At 35.7% G+C, this 27,615-nt stretch overlaps 1 protein-coding gene across 2 annotated transcripts in view; it reads left to right on the plus strand.

Moving 5' to 3' along the window:
* The first annotated feature begins 4,450 nt into the window (after window positions 1-4,450).
* The window catches only part of LOC143254356 (polycystin-2-like), a 47,284-nt gene continuing 24,119 nt past the window's right edge, over window positions 4,451-27,615 (plus strand). The window contains exons 1-2 of one of the 2 annotated variants that reach the window (XM_076509410.1): window positions 4,452-5,206; window positions 24,826-24,936. In XM_076509410.1, coding sequence (XP_076365525.1) covers window positions 5,014-5,206; window positions 24,826-24,936 — 304 coding nt within the window. In that variant the 5' untranslated portion in view covers window positions 4,452-5,013. Of the gene's footprint in view, window positions 5,207-24,825; window positions 24,937-27,615 lie in introns of both variants that reach the window. The other variant, XM_076509411.1, reaches the window with a different exon arrangement.

A 27,615-nucleotide genomic window follows, 5' to 3' on the forward strand; every position in this document is an offset into this window, starting at 1 on the left:
AGTTTAACAGAGCAACATCCGAAAGGTGTTCCAAACCGAAAGTTATCTGTTCTGATTTTTCATGGAAGGATATTGACAGGAGAACAACTAATTGTTCAACATTGGCAGACTTCGTCAAAGGTATGCTAACTTTAGTCGAGAGTCCGACGTTCCTGTCTAGACAACTTTAAGAGTATCAAAAAGAATGAATTTACCAGTGAATTTTCATGATAACCTACCTGGAGAGAACTCTTACGATAACAAGACAACGAATGACGATAAAAGATAAGTCGCTCTATTTTCGTACCACAAGCCACAACAGAGAAAACCATCAAGAGGATTTGATGGGTGACCAGGTTGAGACGTAAGTAGTACAATGAGAATTATTATTTTGTTTAATCACAAATGTGACTGTACTTTGTTCGACAGATTTAATTAGTAATTTAGTGGTTTAATGCATATTTATGAAAAGTAATTTTCTTAATCGTAAATAGTAATTTTATTACTAATTAAGCATACTTAATATAATATAACATTTTAATGTTTTATTTGTGGATTAGGATTTTTCAAGGGAGTGAAAGTGTTTTAAGCTTTGTTTTTAATTTAGATATTTTATATTCTTTGCTAGTTGGATTTGTCATGACGTATTGAGGATGAGTAACGCCTAGACATTTAACATGATGTCTCGATTTTTCAGAAAACTTTAGGCAAAATATTTTATAAAAGCGCCAGAGTGAGTGAGTTAGTTATTGAATCATTCAGACAATGAGTGAATTAAAGAGTTCATAATTTAGTTCACCATTACAAATTTTGACTTTGTGTTTGAATAAAATACATAATTTGCAAGTAAATAAATGACAAGTTGGTTTTATTTGCCAGTAAGACCCTAGTTTACCATATCGGTTTTATTTTTATCGGATTGTAATATTTAAGTGACACAAATTAATATTAAAGGTATGTATATTTAAAATTCAAGTTCAAAATAAAGTTTAGATAATTTCGTTTGCGATTTTTATAGACTAATATTCCGTAATATTATACATAACAAATAGGCCTAATAGTGCTTTTATAATCATTCTATTAGTGAGTAATATATTTTCCAAAATTATACCGTCAACGTACTTTTGTTTATGGTTTCCGAGTTACCACGGCCATTAAGGTAATAACTCAAGGCAACTAATCATTTTAATACGTTACTTGCATACCACCTTGTATGAACAATATTTAGCTATTCGTGCTCATGTGACAAATTTTAAAGATAAAAGAATAAATAAAATACGTATAAGGTACGGTTTTCCAGAACTAAATGTTATAATCTGCGTAAAATCTGATGGAGTGGTAAACTGAAATCTAAATTTGGCCTTCGTGAACAATTTGTGGTGGATTCGTGATTGGTCGTCTGGATTACATGGCTTAAGGCTATTTGTTAATTGGATCGATGGTGTTATATCGTGAAGGGTCGGCAAACGGATATGTAGTTGTTCGCGAGATGCAAAATATGCTCTGCAAAATTGTATGACGTCTTGCAGGGCAGGAAAGTGTAATTTAACCTTAGGCCTATTTTAATACAGTACGTATGCCCCTAGTGGGAAGAAACGTTAACAGTGATATAATTTGTAGTTACCACGAGGGTCATATATGTTTTATTAATTAGTATAATAAATTATACATTTTCAATTCTGAAACTGTTTTCTTAGTTTCGTTACAAATAGTCGGTTATTTCGTAAAATACAGAACTTTGCTTGAATCACTGGATTAGACTTACAGTTTATAAACACGTTGTATTCCAACTTACGGAAAGCAGATTAATTAAAACTATAGACAGAGTTTTGATCTACTTATTATGATGATTATACCCAATAACAAGAATAACAATAAAATCATGGAGCTTCTTACTTCTTTAAAACAACTTAATAGTTCAATAGGTGTTTTGTGAGAAAGGGTATTTTAGTTAACACAGAAATTATGAAGAATAGTGCGCATGTTTACTTTGAGGGGGATTGGAACCCCCGATCTGCAGATTTGTAGATGAGCGATTGTATATTCTATATTTATTGATTTGCTATCCAGTGTCTATTAAGCCTAAATCAAAATATAAATTGAGTCACAACTATGGGAAAATTTGTTCACACATACACACACACTAAATCGACGAAAAAACTGTTTGAACCACATCTATGGAAAATGTTCACCCACACAATAAATTGACAAAAACGATTTCAGTTACATCTATGGGAAATGTTGCTCAAACACATGATAAATCGACAAAATCACCATTTGAGCCACATCCTTGGAAAATGTTGCTCACATATACACAATATTTGTTTGTTTTTGAATTTCGCACAAAGCTACTCGAGGACTATCTGTGCTAGCCGTCCCTAATTTAGCAGTGTAAGACCAGAGGAAGGCAACTAGTCATCACCACCCACCGCCAACTTTTGGGCTACTCTTTTAGCAACGAATAGTGGGATTGACCGTCACATTATAACGCCCCCACGGTTGAAAGGGCGAGCATGTTTGGCGCGACCGGGATGCGAACCCGCGACCCTCAGATTACGAGTCGCACGCCTTAACACGCTTGGCCATGCACAATATATCGACAAAAATAACTCTAAGTCACATGTATGGGAAATGTTGCTCTCTCTCTCTCTCACACACACGTGTTTGTGTGTGTGTTTTCTTATAGCAAAGCCACATTGGGCTATCTGCTGAGCCCACCGAGGGGAATCGAACCCCTGATTTTAGCGTTGTAAATCCGGAGACATACCGCCGTACTAGCGGGGGGCCTCTCTCACACACACACACAATAAATCGACAAAAGCTGTTTGTGTCACATGGGAAATATTGATCACACACACGATAACTCGAAAAACTTTTATCCACATTTATGAGAAATGTTGTTCACACATGCAACGAATAGACAAAATTATTTGAATCACATTTATGGGAAATGTCGCTGACACATACAATAAATAATAAAAAAAAACACTATTTGAGGCACGTCTATGGAAAATATTGTTCACACTCACACGCACAATAAATCGACAAAAACCCACTAATATTCTGTTTCTTTTTTTAATATTCAAGCAGTGTAAGTTTGTTTTGAAAACATTACGGAACGAAACGACGCCGTTGGCACCTTTTTTTGTTTTTTTTACGATACATTTTAACACGTGTAAGGCCAAATTCGAACACAGATTGCTCTAAAAAGACTTCATTTATTGTCAAAGTTGTCCTGAACGGCGTTCCAACACGGCTGGAGCGCTGCTGCTATCATGAGATACACAGCCACAACAAAATGTAAAGAAAAATGTCATAACAATTTTAATTAAACCACTCAATTACTGGGGTGGGGGTCTCCCCTGTACTTAATATGGAAACCGAGTGATTTCACCTAGATTTTGATCAGTTTTTTAAACTGAGTAATTTTTTAGGATTGTGAATTAAAAAAATAACTAATATTTAACCCTGGGGTTAGGGTTCCATTATGCTTCTTGGGCATAGGGAAAATGTTCTACAGGGGTAATGGATGCCGCCAGTGCTTGCTCTGTTTCAGAGCTGAGTTGACAGTAGCATAAAAAACAAATTCTAACGCTAAGCAGTTGTAAGCAGAAAAAAAAAAACACTTTAAGTTGGAATAACAGTTTTTATTTACTTGGTGGAGTGTACGAGATAATGTTTTTCGCTGTTTGCTTTCGTATATTATGTACTTTGAAAGCCCTGAACAACAGTAGGCATGAAATTTGAATTTTGGGATACAATAATGGCTTTTTATACTACGAAATTAGAGCATTCTAAACGCACATGCCCCCTAGTGGCACAGAGGTACGTCTGCGGATTCACACCACTAAAAACCGGGTTTCGAAACCCATGATGGGCAGAGCACAAATTGCCAATTGTGTAGCTTTGTGCTTAATTCTAAACAAACAAATTAAACACCCCCCTCCCCCCCACATATATATACTTTCACGATACTATATAGATCACGTACACGGGAAGGGGTTGTATTTGGTAATACTGAGTGTAGTACCTTTTATATGAATACACATATATATTTCAAGTATTTTTTTAAATATTAAATAAATCATTCTTGAGAGTAACACGAGTGATATACCAATGAAATACTTTATGTTTCTATTTATAATTATGTTGTTACAACTGACCTTTTGCTTTAATTTCTCAATTAGAAGTGGATGTGTGCTAGTGTGTGCATTCTCCACCCCTTGTCAAAAAATATTACTGCATTCATTAGATAGATTTAATAAAGTTTGCACTGCAAGATTCAAAAACAAATCGTAAACCACAGACTTTAGCAATTACAGTGTGGTCCCTTAAGATCTACGATTAACCTTAAAATAGTGTTGTTACGATTTCAATATTTGGTTCATATATCTTACACGCCTGTAAAGGGTTACATATTATGAATAAACCATTATTGTTTCCACGAAGCTCGCACAGGCGATATCAAGTTACATCACGTGAGGCGTGCTGGGTGTAAAAATTGGGGATAGAAAGTCATCTCTAGAAAAACTTGTGAAACGCGCCACGCACGAACGTAACGTTTATTGTATTCAAGGCCTTTCTGTTTGTCACTGAGCTGCAAATTAACTTATAATTTTCTTAAATTCGAAACGTTAAACAATAATCGAAATAACGACGTAAAAATACATACGGCATGAACTTCCAGTAAGTTTATGTATCAGGCGATATAACTACGACTCAATCGCGGAGAGTCAGGCCCACGTGCTGCTAATATCACCAATGAGAGGCTGGTTTCGCGAAACGTCAAGAGAATGAATGGTGGTAAAAACAGTTAATTCTATTCAGTAGTATAGCAGAGTGAAAACGGAAAAGGTCGAGCTGTGAAGACCCAAGAGTGGATATTCGAATATTCTTTAAAAAAACAACACCTAAATTAACTTCGAAAATCAAATCTGTGTATTTGTGTGTACGGGTTTTGTAGTTAACTTGCCTTTCTCAAGACTTCTTTGCACGGGACGCTTTCAGCTAACAAAGTTCCGAGTCTACGACCCGATGAGTAACCCTGCCAGCAGTCTTGCCGACAGGCGATCTCCAAAAGTGTGGACCAGTGTTGAAGAGACTGACTCTCATGACCTTGAAGCTAACGGTGCAGTCGAGTTTCAGTACGAAGGCGTTAACGAAGTGGACACTGTTTCTGAGGGACATCGGTCAAGTTGCTGGCATGGCTTTATGAATGGAATTGGAGGTCAGTAACTAGAAATGTTTACATCTGGTAACTTCTGTTATATTTTTCAGTACTCTTCGTAATTTAATATCTGTTAACAAGGGCGCCTGCTTTATAAAAGGAAATGTAGTGGTGAGATTTGTTTACAGTAAATTTACTGAAGTTATATGTAATTAGTGATGTAGCCATTTCCGATTCTGAACCGCTGTCCAAAGGGACGTTAGCCCATGGGCAGTATTCCCTCACCCACCATCTACGCTAACAAAATTGACAGCACTTCTTATAATGTCACAGAATGGATAATCCGTGACTAAGTAGCTTTGCGCTTACTACCAAAGAAATAATAAATATTTCGCTGAATCACACGAGTTCAAATCCACCTCGCAGCTCCCAAAGTCAGAACTCTACCACCCAAATTATAGGTACTTCCGGTCAGGAAATCTCTCTGTCCGTCTGTGTATCGATGTCCTGCGTAAGATAAACACAGTATTATCATGTGAATTAACTTTAGTAAAATATGTTATTGATATATAATATTTCATTATCACAAACTTGGCTGGAATCTCCTCCACTCACACGGGAACATTTTAGTTTTTTTTTCCCACTGTAACATACACACTCGTCAGAGTAGCTTGAAATGTATTTTTTTTCTGAGATAATTAGTTTATTTTCACCATTTCGTCATTTCTTAAAAAACAAACGAAAAAGGAAAAAACAAAATCAAAACTCTCATGTGTTTCGAAATGACAGACAAAATCTTTGGTAAATAAAACAAAAAAGAAGATAAATAATTAACTAGTTTTAATTACACATGTTCTAGACGCAATGATTATTTTAGTCTCCCACATAAATAATATTCCGCTGTGAAATGGGCAGGGTGATTTTGTAGGAAGAGGAAGTGTTGGAAGTTGTGCTTTCTCTTAGTTGCTTTCAACACCTAGCTCTTAATGTTCTTCCACAGGAATCAACACACAATGGTTATTCCAGTCGTTCACATAAATCGAAAGAATATAATCCTTACACACTTTAGTTTCCTTCTGATACTGAGTTACTTTTATCAGTAATAGCGTCTTACTTTCGTCCCTCTTTACATACCGCAAAATGGTTTGGTTTGAATTTCGCGCAAGGCTAGCCGTCCCTAATTTAGCAGTGTGAGACAAGAGGAAAAAGCTAGGCATCACCACCCACCGCAAATTCTTGGGCTACTCTTTTACCAACGAATAGTTGGATTAACTGTAACATTATAATGCCCTCACGACTGAAAGAACGAGCATGTTTGGTGTGATGGGGATACGTACCGCAGAAGCTTGCCAAATATTTCAGTGTTTGGTGTGATGGGGATACGTACCGCAGAAGCTTGCCAAATATTTCAGTGTTTGGTGTGATGGGGATACGTACCACAGAAGCTTGCCAAATATTTCCAAATATTTCAATGTTTGGTGTGATGGGGATACGTACCACAGAAGCTTGCCAAATATTTCAATGTTTGGTGTGATGGGGATACGTACCACAGAAGCTTGCCAAATATTTCAATGTTTGGTGTGATGGGGATACGTACCGCAGAAGCTTGCCAAATATTTCAATGTTTGGTGTGATGGGGCTTGCCAAATATTTCAATGTTTGGTGTGATGGGGATACGTACCGCAGAAGCTTGCCAAATATTTCAATGTTTGGTGTGATGGAGATACGTACCGCAGAAGCTTGCCAAATATTTCAATGTTTGGTGCCAAATATTTCAATGTTGATGTGAGATAAATACCGCAGAAGCTTGCCAAATATTTCAATGTTTGGTGTGATGGGGATACGTACCACAGAAGCTTGCCAAATATTTCAATGTTTGGTGTGATGCTACAGATAACCAGTGGTTAAATTGGGAATTTGAAGAGAGTGGAATAATTTTTTTTTGTTCCAGTTTGCAGAAGGAACAAACTTTAATAAATCTAAATCATATAAACTTATGTATGCAGCTTTGGGCGGAATGTTTGTAGAAGACCTGCCTTACTGTATTAATGGCTATTACACTAATATAGAATAACTACTTATGCCTGTTTTGTTGTGTTTCTCTGCTTGCCATTAGTGCCTTCATTCAGAGGACCAAGACCATTAATGGCCTGAACAGAAAGGAAACGGAATATAGCCCTGGCCAAGCTCAACACCCTAAAGGCAACAATGCCAATTTCTTAATTAAAATAACGTGAAAACTACTTAATATATTTTCAGTTATGCTATTTCTAACAACTAGATCCACAATAGCACAGCTGTATGTCTGCGGACTTATACTGCAGAAAACCAGGTTTGGATACTATTAGTGGTTAGAGCACATATAGCCTATTGTGTAACTTTGTGCTTAACCAGCCCCAACTACTCACGATCCTCTGCATGGTTCAACCTACATCCTCATGAATCGCAGAGACTGCAACGTACCGCTCCATCATTTCTCCCAGTTACTTCTACTACTGCCCCAAACCAATCCCTTTTAGGGCACGCGGCCGCGGCGTCTGAGTATTTTTGTTGGTTTGATCCTTTTTGTGTGTACTTGTGTGGGGAGGGAGTAGAAGCATAATTTCCAATATGGCGGCCCAGGGATAAAGGATGTGGCAGGAGTACATAAACCGAGTTCAGCAAGCCTAAAAAAAACATATGCCTAGACCTCCATCATACCTGGATGACCTTCCGAGCGCATTTTAGGCTTCCTTGATAGGTGAGCTGTGCTACGCCATGTATATAATGACACCCATCCACCCTCCTCCCGAGTCTTCCTACCAAGTTTATCTTGCTCTGTTTAAAATTGTGGGTGAGTTCGAGAATAAATAAAGACACAACGTGAATTGGAAGGTTTGAAGCTTCTTATTATACTCTAAAGGTTTATTTCGAAACAGAATTTCACGATTTAAAGGAGTCAATTCCTTCCATGACCCTTCAAGGGGTCTTTAAGTCTGAACTGTCCATCATTTTGTCAAACTGCTGCCAAGTTTATTTTAGACCAAAATGTTCTGATTAAATTGTGGCAATAGTAATGTGTAAAAACAAACAAAAAATGAACCAACCGACTACAAAGTTTAAAACTTGTATATTGTATCAAGTAGCAAGCTGAGGTACTTAAAGCATGGTATACACTGTACAATTGGCAGGATGAATGTGTAGGAAAAGGTAGTGGCGATAGGTATGTTTTCTGTTACCTGTTTTCAACCCCTAGTTCTTAATATCTGTTCACAGAATTTCACGCCATTAATTAATTGACGGTCACTGGTCGCAGAACCGAAGTTGATAGGTCACTGGTCAAAATAGAAAGCAGTTAACTCAAAAACTTGCTCTTCCTATCTGCTTTATGGTAGCTAGTTGAGTAGAAACTTCAATTGAGTTTATGCATTATCGCAATAGTAGAGACCTTTTTTCTCATTGCATTCTCTATAAAGAGCGCTAATGTACTCTCTGAGATGTATAAGACTTTGTGTGCCTTTCCCTCACACTGTGTGTATATTGTGTTATAGAAAATTTAATAATTTTGTTTTTTATGGAAGGACGTCGTGCCATCTGTGTACACAATTAATGTTAACTTACGTCAAATATAATAAATGCTTAATAATGGAGAAAGAAGTGGTGTGTCCCACCAATAATATGCCCTTTGGTCAAAACTACCACTCTACAAAATTTGGTTGAAATTGGTCGAGCAGTATATGAGTAGTTAGGTAACAGACAAACAGACAGACAAACATACTTTTGTGCTTTATATATATGTAAATTTTATTAGAAACTTGTTTGTTTTATAAGAGTAATTTCAACTGGTTTCGTGCTTCAAGGTTATATTTAGAGTTTATTAATGCTTGTTAAATTTTATGTACGTTGAATTCATAAACATATTTGAGTCCTGTAATTTAGTTCCAACAATCGTAATTTTATGCTACATAGATTTATCTTTAAAACAATAAAAAAGCGACTTTAATAAAACCTAGATTTTTTTATAATTCCATTCTTTTGTTGAGTGAATCTCGCACACAAATGGGAATTGTTGAAATATTTTATCAAATTTCGACTACTTTTAACAGGATAAAGACTCCACTTTTCTATTGGTTTCCATTCGATCAGAATGTAGAAATGTAGATTCGCGGATCGAATCCTGGATCTCGTACCTTTGCTACAAAATTCATATTCCCACTCTGGGGCCATGACTGCAGTATAAGAGAGACAGCCAAATCCCATTATATAATTAATGTAGCATAAAAGATGGCGGTGGATGTTGTTAACTAACTGCCTTTCCTCTAGTGTTGATAGTTAGCATAGAAAATTGCGCGAATATCTGAAACAACTCTAGCATTTGGCGTCTGGCTCAAGGTAAAATGAAAACTGATTCGGTTTCGAAACGACTTGCTGATATCGTGCCACCACAAAAACATCCTTGTTCTAGTTCCAAAATAGGCCTGGCATTGCCGAGCGCGTAAGGCGTGCGATTCGTAATCCGAGGGTCGCGGGTTCGCGCCCGCGTCGCGCTAAACATGCTCGCCCTCCCAGCCGTGGGGGTGTATAATGTTACTGTCAATCCCACTATTCGTTGGCAAAAGAGTAGCCCAAGAGTTGGCGGTGGGTGGTGATGACTAGCTGCCTTCCCTCTAGTCTTACACTGCTAAATTAGGGACGGCTAGCACAGATAGCCCTCGAGTAGCTTTGTGCGAAATTCCAAAACAAACAAACAATCTAGTTCCAAAAAATCGGTGTGTTTTTCTGGCTGCATCACAAAAGTTGCTTAACTTTTTCAACACAAGCGTTATACTGTTGTTTCAGATCAAACTGTCCATTTTAGGATATTTTTTTTTTGATAGTTTTTATTTCATTACGAAAATTCGCTGACTTCTGAACATTATTTCTTTCCATAGTCTAGTTTCATTACGACAGGCATTTTATGATTTCATCTTAGCGTCTCCTTCTCCCGCTGTTAGAGCTGTAGGTCTACGGATTTACAACTCTAAAATCAGGGGCTCGATATTCCTTGGTGTACTCAGCAGATAGCCCGATGTGGCTTTGCTATAAGAAAACTTGCATTTCGGTTTCAATCAAATAATTATTTGTCTTAACTTCATTCTCGTTTTATTAACTCAAGGAGGTTAGCAATGCCTTTGATATAGTTTCAACACATGAAGCCAATGGAGTTTTTGGTTTTAGGACCCGAGTTCGTCAATCTATTAGGTTGAGGAATAATTCGTGAGCGTTTTTAAATAATTTCATTCAAGCATTACATGCAAGACTATACAATACTTCAATGCATGAACACATTACACCCAAAACATTTATTATGATACTTTATTTCATGTAATACCTAGGTATATAGTATGCATTGTTTTAAACGAAATTGCAAGAAATTAAATGCGAAAAGCAGATGGTGTCGAAAATGCTCGATTTTGTCCACTTGACATTCCATTTAATGAGCTGAAAATGAAAGCAACAATTAAAGACATATGAAAATCAAACACACCATCTATTAGAGCAAAAAATTATCTACCAAATGACATGAAATATTTTGCAAAAGCGTTTCATTTATGAATATATTTTGTTAACTTGAAAAAACGCTCACGAATTATTCCTCAACTCAATAGTAATAATTAATGTTCTGTAATTTCTTTTATTCTACATAAAACAATTTGGAAACGAAGGTTTGCTTCGTTTATTTTTAATTTCGCCCAAAACTACACGAGGGCTATCTGCGCTAGCTGTCCCTAATTTAGCAGTGTAAGAATAGAGGGAAGGTAGCTAGTCATCACCACCCACCGTCAATTGTTGAGCTACTCTTTTACCAACGAATAATGGGAGTGACCGTCACATTATAACGCCCCCACGGCTGAAAGGGCGAGCATGTTTGGTGCGATGCGAATTCGAACCTGTCACTCTTGGATTACGAGTGGAGTGCCTTAACCACTTGGCCATGGCGGGCCCGGTGAAGGATGAGGAAAGTGGATTTACAAAAACTACAATTAAAAAAATTATTATGAGACTAAGAAAACTGAACCAGGGATTTTTAAAAAAACTCTTCAATGTTTAAGCTGTGAGACCTTAATGGTTAATATCCAGATATGATTTAAAATGACAGTAAAAACAAATCTCGTAATAATAACAACAAACGTGATTTTTTCGTAAATCATATGAAGTCATCACTAAATCAGTCTTAATCTCAACATACTAAACCCAATAGCTGAGAATGGCCTGGTATTCAACGTTCCCTAACTGTAAATCCAAGGGCCCATGGTTCGTGACCCCTTCCCAATAACGCTTTGTTTGTGGTCGGGGATTCTTTATAAGAGTAACAATCAAATCTCACTATTCGATTAAAGTAGCACAGAAGTTGTCAGTTGATGCTGCAGACTGGTTTCCCTCTAAAATATCAGTTCGAAATTAGAGACGGCTAGTGAAGACAACCTCAGCGTTTCGAATACTCGAAAAAAAAAATTTCAGAAGGTCTAAGAAACCGATGTTTACGTACAGTAGAGGATTTGTAGACTTCAGTGAGGTTAGGTCAAAGACTGACTTTGCTGTTCTCTGCGTAAGCGCGTTGCTATGGGAATAGTGATGTCGTGCACCTAATTGGGTACAACAGAGGAAGTTGTGTAGGGAGCAACACGGAATCCATAACGTCCGATTACTTGATTAGTTTCATTCTATTCACAGTACTTACCTTAACCTAGATAATAATTGCTACTCTATTTAATGTTTCTGGACTTCAGAAATAATCGTGTTTATTTTTTTACATACATGTAATTGTGTTATGATGATAATTACGGCAGCACACTTGAATGTTTATTAAATAGGTTATTGTTATTTTAAAAAAATGTAATATTTTTATGATCTCGGAATAATGCACTTGAAGATAATTCATTAATAAAGAAAAATGAAACGTAAAGTTATAATGCCCATTTCAACTGCGGCCAGGTGGGTTAAAGCTTTACATTCGTAATCCGAGGGTCGCGGGTTCAAATCCTCGTCTCACAAAATATGTTATAATGTTACGGTCAATCCCACTATTCGTTGGTAAAAGTGTAGCCTAAGAGTTGGCGGTGGGTGGTAGTGACTAGCTACCTTCTCTCTAGTCTTACACTGCTAAATTAGGGATGGCTAGCGCAAATAGCCCTCGTGTAGCTTTGCACGAAATTAAAAAAAACAACATTTAAACTGAAATCTTTACATCTCCTTGTTAATAATTATAACTGTTTGCGAATATCCGAGAAAATCGCAGTTTTTTCTATATACTAATTTATCTTGCGATGAATAAAAACTTATGGCTAAAGTTTAAAAACCATAAACATTAAAGTTTTCCATTTCTGAGTCTACAGTTTTCAACCCCAACTTGCATCATTTAAATATAATAAACGAATCTATTAATGACTTAAATATCTCATTTAACAAACTATGCTTCGAATTACAGACTTTGTGTACTTGCAACTTTTACGTGATAAATAATTTTCAGATGATGAAGAAATAAAAAGTCTATTTGATATATATTTTTGGAATGAATGATTTTAGAATTTCCGGTAAGTTCAGTGTTCCTTGATTAAACGACAAATTCAAAAAAATGTCATAATTTCTCCTGTCATCTTTAAGACATTCTCCATGAACATCCGAAACATATACTTAAAATATGTCAAAGGTATATGACCATTCATAGCAGTTTGACTTGCATGGTTGTTATATAATGCTACTAACTTACTTTCAACGCTAAAATCAGTGGCTCGATTCCCCTCGGTGGACTCAGCAGATAGCCTGATATGTGGCTTTGCTATAAGAACACACACACACACACACACACACTCACTCACTCACTCACTAACTTGGCTTCGGGTGTGAAATGCACTGCATAAGTTCCGTGGCTTCGTAACTTCAGTGATTATTGAATCTTTCTAGAAGAGCTTGCATCAAATTCAATATCTGTAAGATATGTCTTATTCTTTAAATAATAATCTAGATAGTTATCGTTAACTTCTTGGTCGTCTTTAAAGGTACCGTAGGACAGGTTCAAACTCAAGTCACGAATCTCGGAATAGCTTAATGGTTGTTGTGTCCTTTTGTCTTCTCGGGTTTTAAGTATGTATTTTCATAGAAAAATGTTTCCGGTGGGACAACGGTAAATTTAGGATTTGCAACCCTAGAATCTGGGGCTTGATTCCTGTGGCGTACTCAGCGGATACCCTAACAAATACTTGGAAAAATAAATGACGAACTGAAGAAAATTACAGACCCCTTTCCTGGGAGGACAAGCAATAGTATCGATAATTGTTATTTTTGATAATTTCAGTTTGTTTTACACTACACTTTTAACCTCGACATAGCAGCTTATAGAATATTGTTTGTTTGTTTGTTTTTGAATATCGCACAAAGCTACACTATTTTAGCAGTGTAAGACTAGAGGGAAGGCAGCTAGTTATCACCACCCACCACTAACTCTTGGGCTACACTTTTACCAACAAATAGTGGGATTGACCGTCACATTATAAAGCCCCCACGGCTGAAAGGGTGAGCATGTTTGGTGTGACGGGGGTTCGAACCCACGACTCTCAGGTTACGAATTGAGCTCTTTAACCACCTGGCCATGCCGGGCCAAGTACTGTTAGCTACTGACATTTTAAACTGATTTTATTTTTCTGATGAATTGTATGAAAAGAATTTTGTATTGGGCATTTCAATATGTGTGTGAACATGTTTTATGTATACTTGTATAGTTACAACTGATCAAATATTAATCAGTTATCCGAGTAACGTAAGGGGTGTTTTAAACACTGAGTTCTCACAGAAGTTCAATTAAAGCCAATAATTAATAATTCACCTAATTAAGAGCTTAAAAGAACAGGAAACAAACAAATTAAGAAAAAAAAAAAAGACTCTGTGTGAGAACTGTATTGAGCTGACACACAAAGACCTCTTCACCTTTTATAAAACGGGGAAACTGTTATTACCATAGCAACACAAATGTTTATTGTGTATCGATCTCACATGTTCAACATTATTACGATCCACCCGTTTTTTTAATTTCTGTTTTTTTTATGTAAAACTATTGTGCCGTACTTTTAAAGTTGACAAATCGTTCCCAAACTTTGTGAATAGTTAGGGTTTCTAAACGATTCAAGAAAATCTTTAAAAGTACGGGGGAACCATTTCTTGAATTTATTAGTGATTATAGTAGAGCACGTAATATGCATTGTCTCCATGTAGTAGTGTTGATTAGGGGTGTAGACAGACGTAAAACAAGTTTCGTATTTCTTTTAAGTGGGTAGAACCACTCGACAAACTAATAAAAGCAGCATGGTCAAGTGGTTAGGAGGCTCGACTCCTAATCTAAGGTCCCGGGTTCGAATCCCTGTTATAACAAACATACTCTCCCTTCCAGCTGAGGGGGGGGGGAGTTATAATGTGACGGCCAACCCCAGTATTTATTGGTAAAAGAGTAGATCAAGAGTTGGCGGTGGGTGATGATAAGTTGTTTTCCCTCTAGTCTTGCACTGCTAAATTAGGGATCGTTAGCGCAGATACCCCGTGTGTATCTTTGCGCGAAATTCAAGAACAAGCACCCAAACTCTAGATTGTTAATCTAAACGAAAGCTCAGTGCAGGATTTTAAGAAAGTTGTGCACAAATTCTGACAGATCCCGAAGTAATTATTTTAAAATCACGTGCATCACGTTGTAGATTAAAGCGCGTGAATGATATTGCAGTAACGCGTGTAATCTTCAATTTGATCATATACCATCTCAAAGCATCTACTCTTCGCTGCTGGGTTCAGAGGTCACCTCTTGAGTCAATGAGCTAATTTAGTTTCTTAATTATCTGCAATTACTTATATACCAAGAAGGTTCCATAACCGAAAACAAATCGCTTTAAGACAACTATTCGCTAGCTTGTAAGTGAGTAAGTATGTGATCACAGTTTTAAACAGAGAGGGGGGCAAGTGATACGAAATTAATGATAGATTCGGGTTAAGCAGCTCTGAAAACTTGTTCGCATAACATCATCATGCCTGGATGACTTTTTGGAAGCGTTTTTTTCTCCCTTATTAGGAGCTATACAATTTAGATAAGGTCCCCCACTCGATCCCCCGTCTGTGTGAGAAGTTCATGAAGTAATAAGCGCACAATTTGAGTTACTATAAAGTGGCATGCCACGGAGGCCAGTATAATAACAATAAAAAGTGTGTAAAGTGGCATGCCACGGAGGCCAGTATAATAACAATAAAAAGTGTGTAAAGTGGCATGCCACGGAGGCCAGTATAATAACAATAAAAAGTGTGTAAAGTGGCATGCCACGGAAGCCAGTATAATAACAATAAAAAAGTGTGTAAAATGGCGTACCACGGAAGCCAGTATAATAACAATAAAAAAGTGTGTAAAATGGCATACCACGGAGTATAATAACATAAAAAGTGTGTAAAATGGCATGCCACGGAAGAATAATATAATAACAATAAAAGTGTGTAAAATGGCATGCCACGGAAGCCAGTACAATAACAATAAAAAGTGTGTAAAATGGCATGCCACGGAGGCCAGTATAATAACAATAAAAAGTGTGTAAAATGGCATGCCACGGAGGCCAGTATAATAACAATAAAAAGTGTGTAAAATGGCATGCCACGGAAGCCAGTATAATAACAATAAAAAGTGTGTAAAGTGGCATGCCACGGAGGCCAGTATAATAACAATAAAAAGTGTGTAAAATGGCATGCCACGGAGGCCAGTACAATAACAATAAAAAGTGTGTAAAATGGCATACCACGGGGCCAATTATAATAACAATAAAAGTGTGTAAAATGGCATACCACGGAGGCCAGTATAATAACAATAAAAAGTGTGTAAAATGGCATACCACGGAAGCCAATTACAATAACAATAAAAGTGTGTAAAATGGCATGTCACGGAGGCCAGTATAATAACAATAAAAAGTGTGTAAAATGGCATGCCACGGAGGCCAGTACAATAACAATAAAAAGTGTGTAAAATGGCATGCCACGGAGGCCAGTATAATAACAATAAAAAGTGTGTAAAATGGCATGCCACGGAGGCCAGTATACAATAACAATAAAAAGTGTGTAAAGTGGCATACCACGGAGCCAGATATAATAACAATAAAAAAGTGTGTAAAATGGCATACCACGGAAGCCAGTATAATAATAACAAAAAAGTGTGTAAAATGGCATGCCACGGAAGCCAGTATAATAATAACAATAAAAAGTGTGTAAAATGGCAAGCCACGGAAGCCAGTATAATAATAACAATAAAAAGTGTGTAAAATGGCAAGCCACGGAAGCCAGTATAATAATAACAATAAAAAGTGTGTAAAGTGGCATGCCACGGAAGCCAGTATAATAATAACAATAAAAAGTGTGTAAAATGGCATGCCACGGAAGCCAGTATAATAATAACAATAAAAGTGTGTGTAAAATGGCAAACCACGGAAGCCAGTATAATAATAACAATAAAAAGTGTGTAAAGTGGCATGCCACGGAAGCCAGTATAATAATAACAATAAAAAGTGTGTAAAATGGCATGCCACGGAAGCCAGTATAATAATAACAATAAAAAGTGTGTAAAATGGCATACCACGGAAGCCAGTATAATAATAACAATAAAAGTGTGTAAATGGCATACCACGGAAGCCAATATAATAACAATAAAAAGTGTGTAAAATGGCAAGCCACGGAGGCCAGTATAATAATAACAATAAAAGTGTGTAAAATGGCATACCACGGAAGCCAGTATAATAATAACAATAAAAAGTGTGTAAAATGGCAAGCCACGGAAGCCAGTATAATAATAACAATAAAAAGTGTGTAAAGTGGCATACCACGGAGGCCAGTATAATAACAATAAAAAGTGTGTAAAGTGGCATGCCACGGAAGCCAGTATAATAATAACAATAAAAAGTGTGTAAAATGGCATGCCACGGAGGCCAGTATAATAATAACAATAAAAAGTGTGTAAAAGTGGCATGCCACGGAAGCCAGTATAATAATAACAATAAAAAAGTGTAAAGTGGCATACCACGGAGGCCAGTATAATAATAACAATAAAAGTGTGTAAAGTGGCATACCACGGAGGCTAGTATAATAACAATAAAAAGTGTGTAAAATGGCATGCCACGGAGGCCAGTACAATAACAATAAAAAGTGTGTAAAATGGCATGCCACGGAAGCCAGTATAATAATAACAATAAAAAGTGTGTAAAGTGGCATGCCACGGAGGCCAGTATAATAATAACAATAAAAAGTGTGTAAAGTGGCATGCCACGGAAGTCAGTATAATAATAACAATAAAAAGTGTGTAAAGTGGCATGCCACGGAGGCCAGTATAATAATAACAATAAAAAGTGTGTAAAATGGCATACCACGGAGGCCAGTATAATAATAACAATAAAAGTGTGTAAAATGGCATACCACGGAAGTCAGTATAATAATAACAATAAAAAGTGTGTAAAGTGGCATGCCACGGAGGCCAGTATAATAACAATAAAAAGTGTGTAAAATGGCATGCCACGGAGGCCAGTACAATAACAATAAAAAGTGTGTAAAATGGCATGCCACGGAAGCCAGTATAATAATAACAATAAAGTGTGTAAAGTGGCATACCACGGAGGCCAATATAATAATAACAATAAAAAGTGTGTAAAATGGCATACCACGGAAGTCAATATAATAATAACAATAAAAGAAGTGTAAAGTGGCATACCACGGAGCCAGTATAATAATAACAATAAAAAAGTGTGTAAAAGTGGCATACCACGGAATGTCATATAATAATAACAATAAAAGTGTGTAAAATGGCATGCCACGGAAGTCAGTATAATAATAACAATAAAAGTGTGTAAAGTGGCATACCACGGAGGCCAGTATAATAATAACAATAAAAGTGTGTAAAAGTGGCATGCCACGGAAGTCAGTATAATAATAACAATAAAAAGTGTGTAAAGTGGCATGCCACGGAGGCCAGTATAATAATAACAATAAAAAGTGTGTAAAGTGGCATGCCACGGAGGCCAGTATAATAATAACAATAAAAAGTGTGTAAAATGGCATGCCACGGAAGCCAGTATAATAACAATAAAAAGTGTGTAAAGTGGCATACCACGGAAGCCAGTATAATCATAACAAAAAAAGTGTGTAAAATGGCATACCACGGAAGCCAGTATAATAATAACAATAAAAGTGTGTAAAATGGCATACCACGGAGGCCAGTATAATAATAACAATAAAAAAGTGTGTAAAGTGGCATACCACGGAAGCCAGTATAATAATAACAATAAAAGTGTGTAAAATGGCACGCCACGGAAGCCAGTATAATAATAACAATAAAAGTGTGTAAAGTGGCATACCACGGAAGCCAGTATAATAATAACAATAAAAGTGTGTAAAATGGCATACCACGGAAGCCAGTATAATAATAACAATAAAAAGTGTGTAAAGTGGCATGCCACGGAGGCCAGTATAATAATAACAATAAAAAGTGTGTAAAATGGCATGCCACGGAGGCCAGTATAATAACAATAAAAAGTGTGTAAAATGGCATGCCACGGAAGCCAGTATAATAATAACAATAAAAAGTGTGTAAAATGGCATACCACGGAAGCCAGTATAATAATAACAATAAAAAGTGTGTAAAATGGCATGCCACGGAAGCCAGTATAATAATAACAATAAAAAGTGTGTAAAATGGCATGCCACGGAAGCCAGTATAATAATAACAATAAAAAGTGTGTAAAATGGCAAGCCACGGAAGCCAGTATAATAATAACAATAAAAAGTGTGTAAAATGGCAAGCCACGGAAGCCAGTATAATAATAACAATAAAAAGTGTGTAAAATGGCAAGCCACGGAAACCAGTATAATAATAACAACAAAAAAGTGTGTAAAATGGCATACCACGGAAGCCAGTATAATAATAACAATAAAAAGTGTGTAAAAGTGGCATACCATGGAAGCCAAATATAATAACAATAAAAAAGTGTGTAAACTGGCATACCACGGAAACCAGTATAATAATAACAATAAAAAAAAGTGTGTAAAATGGCAAACCACGGAAGCCAGTATAATAATAACAATAAAAGTGTGTAAAATGGCATACCACGGAAGCCAGTACAATAACAATAAAAGTGTGTAAAAGTGGCATACCACGGAAGCAAAATATAATAACAATAAAAGTGTGTAAAAGTGGCATACCACGGAGGCCAGTATAATAATAACAATAAAAGTGTGTAAAAGTGGCATACCACGGAGGCCAGTATAATAATAACAATAAAAGTGTGTAAAATGGCATACCACGGAGCCAGTATATAATAACAATAAAAGTGTGTAAACTGGCATACCACGGAAGCCAGTATAATAATAACAATAAAAGTGTGTAAAATGGCAAACCACGGAAGCCAGTATAATAATAACAATAAAAGTGTGTAAAATGGCATACCACGGAAGCCAAGTACAATAACAATAAAAAAAGTGTGTAAAATGGCATACCACGGAAGCAGTACAAGTATAATAATAACAATAAAAGTGTGTAAAATGGCATACCACGGAAGCCAGTATAATAATAACAATAAAAAGTGTGTAAAATGGCATGCCACGGAAGCCAGTATAATAATAACAATAAAAAGTGTGTAAAATGGCATGCCACGGAGGCCAGTATAATAACAATAAAAAGTGTGTAAAATGGCATGCCATGGAAGCCAGTATAATAATAACAATAAAAAGTGTGTAAAATGGCATGCCACGGAAGCCAGTATAATAATAACAATAAAAAGTGTGTAAAATGGCATGCCACGGAAGCCAGTACAATAACAATAAAAAGTGTGTAAAGTGGCATGCCACGGAAGCAAGTACAATAACAATAAAAAGTGTGTAAAATGGCATGCCACGGAAGCCAGTATAATAATAACAATAAAAAGTGTGTAAAATGGCATGCCACGGAAGCCAGTATAATAATAACAATAAAAAGTGTGTAAAATGGCAAGCCACGGAAGCCAGTATAATAATAACAATAAAAAGTGTGTAAAATGGCAAGCCACGGAAGCCAGTATAATAATAACAATAAAAAGTGTGTAAAATGGCATGCCACGGAAGCCAGTATAATAATAACAATAAAAAGTGTGTAAAGTGGCATGCCATGGAAGCCATATAATAACAATAAAAGTGTGTAAACTGGCATACCACGGAAAGCCAGTATAATAATAACAATAAAAGTGTGTAAAATGGCAAACCACGGAAGCCAGTATAATAATAACAATAAAAAAGTGTGTAAAATGGCATACCACGGAAGCCAGTACAATAATAACAATAAAAAAGTGTGTAAAGTGGCATGCCACGGAAGCAAGTACAATAACAATAAAAAGTGTGTAAAGTGGCATGCCACGGAGGCCAGTATAATAATAACAATAAAAAGTGTGTAAAAGTGGCATGCCACGGATACCAGTATAATAACAATAAAAGTGTGTAAAATGGCATACCATGGAAGCCAATATAATAATAACAATAAAAAGTGTAAAATGGCATGCCACGGAAGCCAGTATAATAATAACAATAAAAGTGTGTAAAATGGCAAACCACGGAAGCCAGTATAATAATAACAATAAAAAAGTGTGTAAAATGGCATACCACGGAAGCCAGTACAATAACAAAAAGTGTGTAAAATGGCATACCACGGAAGCAAATATAATAACAATAAAAGTGTGTAAAATGGCATACCACGGAAGCCAGTATAATAATAACAATAAAAGTGTGTAAAGTGGCATACCACGGAATGCCAGTATAATAATAACAATAAAAGTGTGTAAAATGGCATACCACGGAGGCCAGTAATAATAACAATAAAAGTGTGTAAAATGGCATACCACGGAAGCCAGTATAATAATAACAATAAAAAAGTGTGTAAAATGGCATGCCACGGAAGCCAGTATAATAATAACAATAAAAAAAGTGTATAAAATGGCATACCACGGAAGCCAATTACAATAACAATAAAAGTGTGTAAAATGGCATACCACGGAAGCCAATATAATAACAACAAAAAAAGTGTGTAAAATGGCATGCCACGGAGGCCAGTATAATAATAACAAAAAAGTGTGTAAAATGGCATACCATGGAAGCCAGTATAATAATAACAATAAAAAAGTGTGTAAAATGGCATACCACGGAAGCCAGTATAATAATAACAATAAAATAGTGTGTAAAATGGCATACCATGGAAGCCAGTATAATAATAACAATAAAAAGTGTGTAAAATGGCATGCCACGAAAGCCAGTAAAATAATAACAATAAAAAGTGTGTAAAATGGCATGCCACGGGAAGCCAATACAATAACAATAAAAAAGTGTGTAAAATGGCATACCACGGAAGCCAGTATAATAATAACAATAAAAAAGTGTGTAAAATGGCATACCACGGAAGCCAGTATAATAATAACAATAAAAGTGTGTGTAAAATGGCATACCACGGAAGCCAGTAATATAACAATAACAAAAAGTGTGTAAAATGGCATGCCACGGAAGTCAGTATAATAATAACAATAAAAAGTGTGTAAAATGGCAAGCCACGGAGGCCAGTATAATAATAACAATAAAAAGTGTGTAAAATGGCATGCCACGGAAGCCAGTATAATAATAACAATAAAATGTGTGTGTAAAATGGCGTACCACGGAAGCCAATATAATAATAACAATAAAAAAAAAGTGTGTAAAATGGCAGTACCACGGAAGCCAGTATAATAATAACAATAAAAAAGTGTGTAAAATGGCATACCACGGGAAGCCAGTATAATAATAACAATAAAAGTGTGTAAAATGGCATACCACGGAAGCCAGTATAATAATAACAATAAAAAGTGTGTAAAGTGGCATGCCACGGAAGCCAGTATAATAATAACAATAAAAAGTGTGTAAAATGGCAAGCCACGGAAGCCAGTATAATAACAATAAAAAGTGTGTAAAATGGCATGCCACGGAAGCCAGTACAATAATAACAATAAAAAGTGTGTAAAATGGCAAGCCACGGAAGCCATTACAATAACAATAAAAAAGTGTGTAAAATGGCAAGCCACGGAAGCCAGTATAATAATAACAATAAAAAGTGTGTAAAATGGCATGCCACGGAAGCCAGTACAATAACAATAAAAAGTGTGTAAAATGGCATGCCACGGAAGCCAGTACAATAATAACAATAAAAAGTGTGTAAAATGGCAAGCCACGGAAGCCAGTACAATAACAATAAAAAGTGTGGAAAATGGCAAGCCACGGAAGCCAGTATAATAATAACAATAAAAAGTGTGTAAAATGGCATACCACGGAAGCCAATTACAATAACAATAAAAGTGTGTAAAATGGCATACCACGGAGTCAGTATAATAATAACAATAAAAAAGTGTGTAAAGTGGCATACCACGGAAGCCAGTATAATAATAACAATAAAAGTGTGTAAAATGGCATACCACGGAAATGATATAATAATAACAATAAAAGTGTGTAAAATGGCATACCACGGAAAGATATAATAATAACAATAAAAAGTGTGTAAAATGGCATGCCACGGAAGCCAGTATAATAATAACAATAAAAAGTGTGTAAAATGGCATGCCACGGAAGCCAGTATAATAATAACAATAAAAAGTGTGTAAAATGGCATGCCACGGAAGCCAGTATAATAATAACAATAAAAAGTGTGTAAAATGGCATGCCACGGAAGTCAGTATAATAATAACAATAAAAAAGTGTGTAAAATGGCATACCACGGAAGCCAGTATAATAATAACAATAAAAGTGTGTAAAATGGCATACCACGGAAGCCAGTATAATAATAACAATAAAAGTGTGTAAAATGGCATACCACGGAAGCCAGTATAATAATAACAATAAAAGTGTGTAAAATGGCAAACCACGGAAGCCAGTATAATAATAACAATAAAAGTGTGTAAAATGGCAAACCACGGAAGCCAGTATAATAATAACAATAAAAGTGTGTAAAATGGCAAACCACGGAAGCCAGTATAATAATAACAATAAAAGTGTGTAAAATGGCAAACCACGGAAGCCAGTATAATAATAACAATAAAAAAGTGTGTAAAATGGCAAACCACGGAAGCCAGTATATAATAACAATAAAAGTGTGTAAAATGGCATGCCACGGAAGCCAGTATAATAATAACAATAAAAAGTGTGTAAAATGGCATGCCACGGAAGCCAATATAATAATAACAATAAAAAGTGTGTAAAATGGCATGCCACGGAAGCCAGTATAATAACAATAAAAAGTGTGTAAAATGGCATGCCACGGAAGCCAATTTTATCAGTAAGAATGGCATCTGTAAATTTCTCCTTTAAATGGAAAATTGTTAATTCGTTCTATTTCAGGGATAGATAATTACATAATCAGTCTAAACCAAGTCTTTCGTGGCAAATTTACTGAGCGTTACCAAACGTCAAAGGTTGTTCGTTTTAGTTCGAAACGCTTTCCTTGTAATGTAGGAAACTTAAAACAACACTTAAAGTTTTTTATTCTTATTAAATTGTAATTCTTTTCATATAAAAATCTTCATTTTTTAAACATTTAAATAATATTTCAAGTCTTTCTTGTAGGCATCTCGTAAAGTCTGTCTGAGATTTATAATATTATAATATATAAGGGCCCGGCATGGCGAAGCGTGTCAAGGCGTTCGACTAGTAATCCGGGGGTCGCGGGTTCGAATCCCGGTCGCACCAAACATGTTCGCCCTTTCACCCTTGGAGGGGTTATAAAGTGACGGTCAATCACACTATTCGTTGGTAAAAGAGTAGCCCAAGAGTTGGCTGTGGATGGTGATGACTAGATTCCTTCCCTCTAGTCTTACACTGCTAAATTAGGGACGGCTAGCGCAGATAGCCCTCGAGTAGCTTTGCGCGAAATTCAAAAAACATAAAAACAAACTCGTAAAGTCGTCCTGTGATAGAAGGACCAATACAAATGCCACCAGTAATGATGTAAGGAATGGATCAACGTCGCATTAAAAATTATACTGTAATAGTAATATATTGTACGTAAACACTTAACATATAAAAGTCATATTGTGTGTGTCGCTATTGTTGTTTTGTTTTTTCCTCGGAAAGAAACTTTGCCATTCACCCCCAACCCTTCCACTTTTTGCATCGGCAATGATGCCATTTTTTTCGCGAATCCTTACAGAACAGCTTATGATATCAAACTATACTTATCTTTTTGTAATTATAATGATGCTAAGTGTTAACAAAGGAATTACACTGTTGGCGGTTGTAATGAGAAAGAAGAAATGAGTAAACGCGAAGAATGGAGCCTTTAGGTTTGGTTGTTTTGAGGAAGCACGAAGAATGGAGCCTTTAGGTTTGGTTGTTTTATATAAGATATATAGATTATTGTACGAAATGCCATGCTGTATTTAGGTGACTCTAATTTACTTCAGGAAAATACTTAGAAGAGATCTGTTGTACGTGACTATATAACTTTAAATAACCTACACACACACTCAATCATTTTTTCACTGTTAGCCGCAAGTCGTAATATAGCAAAGGTGTTTACAGTTTGATACAAAAATTCGTAGATTCGTCGAATATGTTAAAGGAAACCATAAATTTTGAATTTTGATCTGGTTACATCTGAAACTTTTTATCTCACTTCATACTTGTAGGATGTTGGAGAACAAGGGAAATGGCCACTAACGAAGACAAGGAATGGCACGTGAGGACAACTCTACGGGAATTGGTTATTTACATATTTTTCGTAGTGGTTCTTTGTATCTGTGAGTATGGCCTGTTTCAGCCTTGAGACTTCTTAATGTAATTAGCTTTAATGTGGTTTTAAATTTCAATGTAACACATGTGTGATGTAGTTTTCATTAAAGTATGTACTCGTAATCTGAGGGTCGCGCCCGCGTCGCGCTAAACATGCTCGCCCTCCCAGCCGTGGGGGTGTATAATGTGACGGTCAATCCCACTATTCGTTGGTAAAAGAGTAGCCCAAGAGTTGGCGGTGGGTGGTGATGACTAGCTGCCTTCTCTCTAGTCTTACACTGCTAAATTAGGGATGGCTAGCACAGATAGCTCTCGAGTAGCTTTGTGCGAAATTCCAAAACAAACAAACATTAAAGTATGTGGTTCATTGTAAATTAACATGTATTTATTAAGTTAATGTGTTTTTTCTCAGTCGCATTTAGTGGTATTAGAAATATTCTGATTTATTTGGACCCAAATTGTAATATAAATATTCACATTTTCAATGATAAGTTTAGAGTCGTCATGCCTATAATGAAAAAAAAAAGCGATTTATTTTAACAAATGAAATGCTCCAAATTATACGATATATAAAAAATATAAATTCTCTCTACATCTCTGTGATATTACGTTACTAATTTTAAAAAAGTGATGTATAATGTAATAGACTAATCTATGGTCATGCATAGTCTTAAAGGTACAAACATATTCTCCATTCTTTGTGTGTATGTGTGTGCATATTACAGGTAAAGTATATTTTAGAAAGAAATCTGTAACTTTTATTGTTTTCCATTTAATGTTTCACTGGTTTAAATTCATTCTGAAACTTAGCAGTTATAACAGCACCATTAATTTATTTGAAGCTCTAAATCAGTGGTTCTTAACCTTTTTCAGTGTTTGCACCCCTTTCAAATCAGTAATCATTTCTCGCACCCCCTGGAAACTTAAATATAAAAAAAGCTAAAAATACAAAGTTGATGTAATCAAAATTTTTTTAATCTTCATACATACAGCATACCTTTTTTCAAGACAAAAATTCAGGGTACATAATGAAAAATTAATTTCAATTTTGTTAATGATGTTTTTATTTAGCCTGTAATGCACAGTAAACTTAGTGACTTCGTTGATGCTGTTTTTTATCTATGATGGCGTCTTTGTACTGAGTGCCACTCGCATGTCATGTTCAGAATTCAGCCGATTTCTGCATTTTGAGAGCTAAAAACACATCAGCCAAATAGGCAAGCATCTGAACTCGTCTATCCAAATGACATACCCGTTTGTTTACCCTGTATTGGAATCTGATGCAACTTTACCACTTCATTAGGAAATCAGGTTTAGGTTTAACTTTATCTCGGAACACTGCTGAAGCAAAAATGTTTCTTCTTAGGAGAAATATAAAGCATACTCTTATGTAAAAATATAGATTTGCTTTAATTATTCATGGGCATCCTCGCACCCCTTGGGAATCATCTTCGCACCCCTGGTTAAGAACCCCTGCTCTAAATATTGAGGAATAGTTTGTTTATATTTAAATCTCGTGCGTCTCCCAAATGACTTAATATGAACTGAAGATAAAAGACAACCTCTGTAGAAACAGGTTTTTTATGTATCACAGGCGTTGAAAAATAGACGGTATTGACGAAGTGATCGAGTGTAAGAATACTGTTTTGATTGAACAATGTAACTTGAACAAGATAAATGATAATAGACTAATTCATGCGAGGAAATATATTTTTTAAAATATCTTTAAATACGTAAGAAATATTAATGGTAGGTATTCAGCAGTAATTAATTCTAGAATTCTATATATTAGTTTCTGATATCAATAATTGTAATTATGCATGAGATTTATATTAAATATTATGCATTATATATTATGGTATTAGTGTTAACTACTTAGTAATGCAGGATCGATCGGCTTTAAAATGTTGTGTTAACAGTGTTGAAGAATAAATAGATTTAATATAACTTATAATGATGTTAATTATATATAATACAATAATTATTTTATGTTGTATGTAAATAAATGATATTGACACCAATCGCATATTTCTCAGCAACAGTGTGCTTTAGAATTCTACATATGTAATTTATATTAATATGGTTGATAATTGTACAGACTTATTTTTATAATTCTATATGTGCAATTAATACTAGTATTCCGTGTAAACATCACGTAAACTTTGTTCTTAAAATATCTGTTTTTTTATAGTTCTAAATGAGTATTAATACATTATTTAAGTACATGCAAATAACTGTGTACACGGGATGAGTTTTGAACACTACGCGTTCTTTCAAAAACATTTTTGTTAATCTGTTTTGAGGTTTATGTAGTACATGTTTTCAATTGGCAGTGAAAATAAGCTACACTCGTTTTGTTTTCATAAACACGAACACGCGATTGTTACGTATTACAATAGGAAATAGTCTGAAACTGAGTTAACTAATACGAGGTCTGTTCAAAAAATACGCGGACTGTTTGAATTGCGCGGCTCCAGTTGATTCCGGTGGAATCCGCTTGGTGTCGCTAGGTTCGCACAGATCAGCTGATTACGACGCCATTTCCCGATTGCAGATATCTTCATTTGTGTATTAGCTACGCGGTTTTAAGTGAAGTGCGATTTTTTCGTTTGGCGGATTTCAGAATGAATGACCTGAAGGAGCAACGACTTGCTGTGAAATTTTGTGTTAAACTTGGAAAATCTGCG

This window comes from Tachypleus tridentatus, chromosome 6, assembly GCF_004210375.1.
Source record: "Tachypleus tridentatus isolate NWPU-2018 chromosome 6, ASM421037v1, whole genome shotgun sequence".
NCBI lineage: Eukaryota > Metazoa > Arthropoda > Merostomata > Xiphosura > Limulidae > Tachypleus > Tachypleus tridentatus.